General features: G+C 33.7%; 1 protein-coding gene across 1 annotated transcript; it reads left to right on the top strand.

The window, feature by feature from the left end:
- Positions 1 to 3,419: 3,419 nt before the first annotated feature.
- On the top strand, positions 3,420 to 4,870 carry LOC129801338 (protein farnesyltransferase/geranylgeranyltransferase type-1 subunit alpha). Its single transcript, XM_055846276.1, has 4 exons — positions 3,420 to 3,705; positions 3,765 to 3,888; positions 3,945 to 4,184; positions 4,260 to 4,870. Exons 1-4 carry the CDS (start codon positions 3,567 to 3,569, stop codon positions 4,810 to 4,812), a joined length of 1,056 nt encoding a protein of 351 aa, XP_055702251.1. The 5' UTR covers positions 3,420 to 3,566; the 3' UTR covers positions 4,813 to 4,870.
- The last annotated feature ends 4,844 nt before the right edge of the window (positions 4,871 to 9,714 follow it).

The following is a 9,714-nucleotide window of genomic DNA, read 5'->3' as shown; positions in this document are numbered from 1 at the left end:
TATGAGTTTTCATTTGTAATAATGCCCAACACAAAATAACTTTTTTTTTGTGTTTTTTGACAATTTATTTCTTAATCAATTGACACGAATGCAGTCATATTGGAAATACCAACACATTTAATTCAAATACAATCTTGGCCAAATTATTTGAGAAATACATATAGGGGAAGGTGAGGTAAATTCATGCATGTATTATTTTCGAAAACATGAATTTTTCAGACACAAATTACTATATGTAGGAATTGTACGGATTATTATCAGATAGCCAATAACCAAGAAAAACCATAAGGAGACAGTTTCCTAAGTTGGTCTTCAGAATAGAGATTTAACTTCGTTCATTTAGTATAATCATTATATATCATTTTCAGTATAAGCCCTCAAAAATAATTTAACTTTCACTTTAATAAAGTGCACATGGTGAATCGTCTAGTCATGGTAATGTTTGGACGAAATTTACTTCTAGACTGGTTTTAAAACTTATCCAAAAATAAAACCAAATCCTGGAGCAGTTTTAGAAATAAGTAAAAATCATAGTTTATTACGTCAAAAAGAATTTAAAATTTTAAATGATATCTGAATTCACAACCGATCGTCTGATGGACTCAAATGACTCAAATAAGTGTAAAATCTGTTGAAAAAAAAAAACGTTGCCTCAAGTGGGTCAGTGAATAGAGTAATGGCTCTATGTCTGCGAGGTCTCGGGTTCAAAGCTGAGCAACAGCAGAAAAAAAATTCTCATGTCATATCGACTTTGAATTCGTCCAGTGAATGAATGAATAGTAATGTCAATGGTGAATATTGGCAAAAAAATGAACTGCCTAAACACTAGAGGCTGGTACGAGAACGAGTTTCGGCATGAAAGTGGTACTTCAGTCGATACAAATATTCACTGTCACTGATCCAAACACACCGAGATGGGCTGCTGTGATATAGTAGCGGTACGGGTTGCCCACAGAGCTGTGATATGGAGCGGCTACCCGTATCGGGTGATAAGATAGAATAGGAGTGGGGAAGCATAAGGGGCTCAATTGTGGCATGGATGCATCGGTAATCCGAAATGGAGAACTGACCCCTGGCAAAATCTTAATATCAGTTCTTTCCCACATCTTTTAGGATTATATTAATGCATTTACTAGAGAAATTGAGAATCTCATTATTTTAAAAGAATTAATAATTGGTCAGAAAACAGCATTTGGGGTAGATGTAAACAGGCAATTTCAATTTCACAAAATGAGTAGGTAAAAGACCGGGAAATTGACCTTCATGCGAAATGTCGAATTCATTGGCTACGAAAAAATTGGTGGCGCTGTGTTCAATAAGAAGTCACATGATGTCAAAATATGGGGAAAATCCATTGAAAAATGTCTTTGATTTCCATGCTTTTAGTTTTTTTTGCTATTTTAATTATACTTTGTAAAGAGTGTCAAGATTTTTTGAAAAATAGTCTTTATATATCTCTTAAATAATTAAAATAATCGAAAGTGGTGCAAAGATAATTTCAAGGGTGGAAAAAAGGGTGTTTACATCTTCCCCAGAAAGTGTTTACTTCTACCCCAGGTATTTTGTGAAAAGAGAAAAATGCACAGTGACACAATTTTTATTATTATGGAAAACTGAATTTTTTTCCAGTATCCGTATTACCCTTGATGAATTGCCTATACCAAAGGGTAAAACATGAGCTAAGAAAGATTTTCCAAAAATCACGGTGCTCTTGGAAAATCACCTCAAATTCGCAACTATCGAAAATATTTATATGTGCCCCAGTCACCCCTACTATCCAGATATTAGAATATAATCTGCGGTCAAATCTAGAGGAGAATTGTAATATTTACTGTCCAACTATTAGATTTTAATACCCGGCTAGTGAAATTTACTATGCGGATATTATATAGAAGAGGCGTGAGGTAAAATCTGAAAGAGGATAGTAGAAAGGGGTCGTCAAAATCCCGAAAGCCAAAATCCATCCCGAATGGGCAAAAAACCCGAAAGCCAAAATCCCAAATTCTTAAACGTGTCATAGCTACCCCCATGATTATACCAGCGCTTGCTGGAGGTAAAGGGAAATCTTCTGTGTCTTAGGAAATTATTCTAAACGTTTTCCTCCGTATAATTTGATTTTTTTTTCTTTTTCTGAATTTTGAATTTTGAAAATTCAAGATTTTGAAGATTCGGGATTTTGGCTTTCGGGATTTTGGCGTTCGGGATTTTGGCTTTCGAGATTTTGGCTTTCGGGATTTTGGCTGCCACCGAGTAGAAAGTACTATGCGGCTATTAGAATTTACTATCCTGTGAATTGTAAATTCTAAAGACGAGTATGTTTTTTCTACAATTTTTTTCTGTTCAATCTAATATCCAGTTTGATGAGTGACTTTCCGGCTATTAAAATTTTGTAAAATAGATGGTGAATTTTATCATCCTGGTGTTATATTAATTTAAAAAAAATCTCTCGTTTTAATTATAACACAGAAAACTCTCCACGTTCTCTGGTCCGCAGTTGTCTCATACTAGTAACCTTCCTGGCCCTAGGCCCTACCTAACATTGGTTCGTAAAGATATTAATAGGGTAAGTGTGCCAAATTTCGGCATAGTATGTATGCAAGCGTCAAAGTCTCAAGTCTGTAATGTACAGTAGACTCTCGCTTATCCGTGGAACGGGACCGAAATGTCACACGGATTTTGAGAGTGATACACATCAAATTGTTTGAAATCTAACGATTTTTTCGTTTACATTGCAAATTTATGGAGTGAATTCTGATCTGACTGAATCGACATTCTCTCTAAACATGCGTACTGTCCAAAAAAGTTACAATGAGAAAGAATTAACAAGATAGAGCACATTTGCTTTAACAAAAAAACCCAAAACGGGGAAAATATGTCAACAAAATTTTTAAAATTCAACTGTCTCACGGTTTTTTTTTATGTCACCCGGAAAAAGAGTCCACGGATAAGCGAGATTCTACTGTAATATTTTAAATTCAAATTGATTTTTTTAATTCTTTCTTCTTAAAGAGTGTTGCTTGGAACCTTGTAAAGAGTTTACCGTCTTTATTTACTCTAAAATCATTCTTAATACATTTTAAAATGAATAAAAATATAGACATAGCTTTGGTGCCCTATTTCGGCCACCTTCATTCTCATAGTTCCTTGCCCTTCGGGAATTCTTCCAGTATCTTTTTCACGTCATCTTGTTTGTCGAAGCTACACTTTTTGTTATTCTTTTGCATTGTATAATCGGTATAATCTCTAAAGTACGTAAAATCTAAAAGTTCATGGAAATTCGAGGAACAAAAAAGGCGGCCGAAATTGGAAGCTGGCCGGAATTTGGCACACTTATCCTATCTTCTTTATCTATCTCCTCTATCTCCTGAATACAATAAATTGAAGTAAATATTTTACAGTGTAAGCACAACGGTTACAGAAGTTTTGAATGTGGGTTTTATCAGACTCTGACGACTCCGACGGACATTCTGAAGTTCTGCAGACTCTTGACAACTTTTAGGCATTTTCGCTTCACTGTGTGTTTTTCTAATTTTTGAGAGAGAGAATTTGCCAGTGATTTACTGACAATGGGTGACTCAAGTTCAGACGATGAGTTGCCGGAAGAGTGGCAGATGTACTGTGAACGACCAGAGTGGTCGGATGTGATACCTATTGAGCAGGATGACGGTGAAAACCCTGTTGTCGTGATTGCATACAGTGAGAAATGTGAGTAGAAAAAATTCAGGAAAAAAGTTCAACATGCTCAAGGCTAATGGCACTTCCAGTCAAGGATGTTTACAACTACTTCCGAGCCATTGTGGCATCCGGAGAGAAGTCCAAGAGAGCCCTGGAACTCACCAAAGATGCATTGATACTCAATCCGGCAAACTATACCGTTTGGCAATATCGGTAAATAACTATCTTTCCGGTTAGGAGGCGGTACATGAGCATTATTTATTTTCCAGGAGGGACATTCTGAAGGCATTGAACGCGAGTGCTGTGGATTTGGACAGGGAACTTGACTACGTGGCGGAAGTGATAGAATCCAATGGGAAAAATTACCAAGTTTGGCACCATAGAAGGGTCATTGTTGAGTGGCTCCAGGATGCTTCCAAGGAGCTTGATCTGACGGCAAAAATTCTTATGGCAGATTCTAAGAATTACCACGCTTGGCAGCATCGACAGTGGGTCATTGCGACCTTCGGGTATTACTAAAAAAATCACTATAAAAAATTAGAGAAACCTTGAATATTCATGGGACTATTTTTTTTTATGGACAGGCTCTACGAGAATGAGTTGAACTTCGTGGACAGATTGTTAGCGGATGATGTCCGGAACAATTCGGCGTGGAATCAGAGATTTTTCGTGCTTAAGTTCACTGGAATCGACACCCATGTGATCTCCAGAGAAATTCTCTACGCCATGAATCGTATACGCTTAGCCACGACTAATGAGAGCTCATGGAACTTCCTCAGGGGCATCCTGCGACAAGCAGAAGATCCTACCCTTGACCAATACCCCGAAGTTGTGGCATTTTGTGAGGAACTCTTTGAAACTGGCTCCAGATCGCCCCATCTTCTTGCCTTTCTCATCGATCTGTATACGGAAAAAGCCCTAAGACCCAGGGAACCATCCAGAGATGATCATGCCAAAAAGGTTATTGATCTATGCAACATGATGATAGATGAATGCGATACAATCCGCTGCAGATACTGGAAATATGTCCTGGACAACTTCCAAAGCGATTTTAAGCTTTCCGGACATGGAGATCATGAGAATCATGATAACAAGGAGGCAACGCCCGATTCAGAGAATATCACAATCGACTCTTAACAAAAATTCCTATATCTTGGCATTTCTTATTCATTGTTTCAATAAATATTTGAAGAAATCTTACTCTTTCAGGGTAAAATTTACGGTGTTTGAGGTTATGCAGAAACTTTATAATTCCATTTGTATAAGATAGCAGAGATAAAATAGTACTTACGTGTAAAATAAATCATGAAAAAAGGTGCTTTAATTGCTTCTTGATGATATCACTCACTTTAACATATTTCACGAAGAAAAGTAGCAATTTTCTTATCTACTGCTACAACAAAAACCACAAAAACAAAACTAGAAAAACTAGAGTCTTATGAAAAATCCGCAAGGTGGTTTGATTTCCCACCAAAAAATAATATCTGCGTTAACTTCACACTATAGTCATTCAAAAATTTGATAAACTGCTATTAAGTTGCATTGCATTCTTATTCAAATTTTAGAAAAATTCTAAAAAACAGAAAAAAAATTATTAGTAAGTCATAGTTACTTTTTCTTAGATTTATTGTTGAATATTGCTTTGGAACATACAATCATAATATTAATCCAGTACTTTATTACAAAGATTTACTATTTTACACACAATTATATTTTTTTTCGTCAATTCTTTTTACAATTTTAGTTTACTATCCCCAAAATTTCCTCATAGATGTAGTGATGTTACAAATAATTATTTGTTAATTATGTTACTGTTATTACTGTTCAAATAATTTGTGAGCAAGGCACCAGTCTTTCATATATTAAAATTTATATTTTTAATAAATCATCACTTAAAACAGCTTTTTTTGTATATATGCAAAATTGCTGTAAAAAAAAGCGACGAAAGAGGAAAAATTCCTGGAGCAATACTAACGGCGTTATCACACTTGCACATTAAAATTTTAATGTGATTCACATTAATTGTCCCTTGTGAGCGTCCAAATATGTTATTTGTGTCTTTGAGTCACTTAATATTTGGGGTTTTTCTATTTATTTATAAAGAAGTGGACTTGGCCTGCAAAACTAAGTTTAATTTTACCTAAAGCATAAATATTTTTCACATTAAAAAATTAAAGAGAAAATCGCATTAATTTTTCGCATTAATGCTATAAATCAATTTATATCAATTTTGCGGGCCAAGTCTACCCTTTTATCGACAAATAGATCAAATTTTGAATATAAAATGATTCAAACACACAAATTACACATTTGGACTCTCACCAGCGACAATTAATGTGAATCATATTAAAATTTTAATGTGCAAGTGTGATAACACAGTAACGGAGAGGACGTGTAGTATTCTTCCAAGGTAGAGTTATACTTATCAAAGGGTTGTCATAATAGTTCCTTTTATTTTAGAAGGTTGCGAAACGAAAAATAATCGAAAATTATATAAATAAAAGAACATTTTTCGACAACAAATTATGGTGAATATACAGCGGGCTTACATTTCTTAACCGGAAATTATTGTGAAATATATTACTTTCAGAGTTTTTGAATTTTGAGTGATCCTCATGATCCTGACATCAAGGAAGAATAGATGGGTGATTCATCCAATTGCTAGTAGACTTTTTGTAATTTGGTTGTTAAAATGTTGCGTATTATGAGTATTTCTTTATCTCAAAAACCATAGGGTAAAATGAGGTAATTTGGAACCATCTACAATTTGGGACATTTGAGATTTTCTCAGTGTTTTAGAGATTCAAAAGGAAGAAATCTGTCCGTTGTCTTCTTAAACGTCTTTTTCTTCTATTTTGCGGTCTTTGTTTTCTCTTTGCTCATTTGAAACAGTGAGAAAATCTCAAATGTCCCAAATTGTAAATGGTTCCAAATTACCTCATTTTACCCTACTGTTCATGGTTGATGCTTGAAATTAGCTAGCGAAATGAAAGAAAATACTACTCAAAACTGAAATTAAAGTTGCATAGGGGAAACTGGGGCAGTAGTAAACATGAGGTAGTTGTAAACAATACGTTTTTTTTTTGTTAAATACTAGACTTCAGAGGAAGGGGCCTATATGAATTCATAGATACTACAGGGGTCCTTATACATTCAAGAGATGGTCGACATAAGTCCAAGTAGTGTCAACAAAAATATCAATGTTTATAACTACCCCATGTTTACTACTGAGTCCAAATTCACGAGGATTCATAATTTTGTCTCACTGCTTAAGAGAAGGGAAAGTTTCTAGGATTAATAGAAAATGGAGTGTTGTACGAGATAATTGGTTTTGGCCATGGCTAAATTTTCGATTAACCAGGCAATCGATAAACGAAATAGACAGTAACTAGTAAACAATTGTGATTGGTTACGTTCGAGAATTTGACCTCTGCCCTAGTTTCCCCTGCGTAGATTTCAATAAAAAAAAACTGTGTTTATAAATTTTTGATAATACAGCAATTGTGGGAGTTACAAAAAAAAATTCCAAAGGTAAAGAATATATTGTAATCTTACGTTTGCAATTTAGTCATTCAATCACTGTGGAGCTACCATCAATTACTAAAACAGAATTACTGATATTTTGAAAATAGAGGTTTTAAGGACATTAACTGCGAGTCAACGAGACGATAAGAAACGACTTCACTCATTCTTGATAACATCTACCACATAATTGCAAAACTATAATGTTGTTTCAAATAGTTTTGCTCCTTAGAAAGTATACAGAAAAGGTATAAGGACAAATTTTTGAAAACCTTCAACCATTATCCATAACCGTTTCTCCCATGGACTCTCATGCACATATAAAATATTTCAATTTAAATGTGATGCGCAGGTTTTGGAAATAAAGATCATTAAACAAATCGTTTTTTTTTTAATAATTTGATTTGAAAGAATTTGTGTGAGTGTGCTGCATGCAGAGGTGTGCAAGAACCGTTTGAAACCGAACAAACGTCAAATGAAACTTGTACGTCAATGACCAAAACGCTACCTAAACAAACTTATTTTGACGTTTATTCGGTTTCAACGGTTTTTGCACACCTGTGCTGTATAGTTACATCCACATAATAAATTATATTTGAACTATGCAATAATTTGGATTTCTTTCTGCACTTGAATTTTTATACTATTTATATATTTCTGAGGTCCAATGACCCATGAAAGTGTTAATCATTTTAATTTTAATTTACTTTAACGTCCATAGTTAGGCAAATTTATTTTTGTTGCTTTTTTTGGAACTCAGGTAACCATAATTACGATTCTACTTAATCAATTTATTCTTCAGAAGCAAATAGATAATAAAAGGAAAATTAAAATAAATATAAGTAATAACTCTTATTGACATTTACGCCTTAAGTACCAGTAAAAAGGCCTTTGATACTTATGACTTTTATAATTTTTACAAATTTACTAATTTATGTCTATAAGTGTAGCAAACCGCCTACGCCTGTGTAAGAAAAACAGTCAATATAAACATAAATTTCTGTGCTGTGTAGTGGCCATAAGGCTCTTTTAGACAAAACTACAACTTATCGATGAGACGACCTTGTGGAAAATTGATGGAAATGTAAGTTTAATTATTATTTCGGTTGTGCATAATAACTCCAAACTATCACTCGGTCATTTTTTAGGTCTGTACAGGCCCTTAAAAATTTTAAAAGATTAGAAATATCTGTAATGTGCTTGGATACACCTACACTGAGAAAAAAAAGAGGGTACGATTAACATTTTTTCCTCAGAAATCTAACACTTTTTATGTGTAAAAATATATCAACATCTTTTAATATTACTTTTATACCTTATTAAGGGTAAAATTAACATCAAGAAGGGTACCTTTATCCCCCAATACACCTAAAAAGGGTAATATTTACACCGATTTTGGATCAATAATTCAGGGTAAAATTAACATTTCCGGAATGTTATTGTAACTTTTTCGGATTTCTCTTATTAGTGTACGAATTAAACCGAAAGACGGCCTAACATAATTATAAAGAAAATAATGATTAAACTAAATTTTATCAGTCTCGCTCTCTAAGTCATCTCTCAGCTTAAGCCGTAAGTCTGTCAAAGGCATAACGATGAAGATTTTCTTTAACCAGATGAGAACTCGATTTTAATTTGAACACTAACATCTTACACGAATGTAAAAAAAGGTTAAATGTACTTTAAAAAAATCTCTACCAAACTCAAGAAGGAATGCAAGAAAAATTGATTTTGTACCTTTTCATTGTAAAGGTGAACATGGTGATATCACACTTACTCTTTAAAAATTTAATGCGATTTGCGCTATTGTTGGTAATGCGAATCTTAATGTGTGATTTTTGCCTTTGAAGGACATAGAACCTTGCAGGAAAGTACACCTTTTCATTAATAATACCCAACGCACAATAAATTTTGTTTAGTAAACATGTTTTTGACATTTCAATGAGAGTGAGTGAGATCTAGATCTAGTCATCTTGCTCATTCTCATGGGAAATTTTGAAAACATGTTTACAAACAAAAGTTATTGTGCGCTGGCCATAATAGATCAAGTTTTAAATATTAAGTGATTCAAAACAAAATACACATTTGGATGCTCATTAGCGACAACTAAAGCAAATTATATGAAAAACAAGATTAAAATTTTAAACGAATTAGTAATACCAGGGGTGACATAACTTCTTTTTGATACTATCGACTGTCTATTCTGAAAAATTTAAATGATAGCTGCACTTTTTGTAGCTAATATAAGTATTTATCAATAGTCACATTCTTTTAAGAAGAGTAGGGGAGACCGGGATACATATAGCCAGGGGTAGAATTAGGTAGTGGATTTTTCTCGTTTTTCTTAAAATGTACATCGAGCAAAGTATTTTTTAATGAAAGCAGGAACACATCCCCATATTCCCAGAAATATTTATATCTCTGATCCTGTTATCCTACAATTTAGAAGCATTTTTATAAAATGGGTATAAAATTGTAATTTTTATGTAACAGTTTTTGGCCCAGCATTTGGTTTTC

This window comes from Phlebotomus papatasi, chromosome 2, assembly GCF_024763615.1.
Source record: "Phlebotomus papatasi isolate M1 chromosome 2, Ppap_2.1, whole genome shotgun sequence".
In the NCBI taxonomy this organism is placed as follows: Eukaryota; Metazoa; Arthropoda; class Insecta; order Diptera; family Psychodidae; genus Phlebotomus; species Phlebotomus papatasi.
Note: the sequence above shows the minus strand (reverse complement) of the source record. Positions and strands in the feature narration are given on the sequence as shown.

What these genes read in the sequence shown, in the direction of transcription:
- LOC129801338 (XM_055846276.1), top strand. Translation starts at nt 3,567, where the DNA reads ATGGGTGACTCAAGTTCAGACGATGAGTTGCCGGAAGAGTGGCAGATG. An exon ending in TATACCGTTTGGCAATATCG is followed by an intron (nt 3,889 to 3,944) that starts GTAAATAACTAT and finishes TTTATTTTCCAG; the next exon opens with GAGGGACATTCTGAAGGCAT. An exon ending in TGGGTCATTGCGACCTTCGG is followed by an intron (nt 4,185 to 4,259) that starts GTATTACTAAAA and finishes TTTTATGGACAG; the next exon opens with GCTCTACGAGAATGAGTTGA.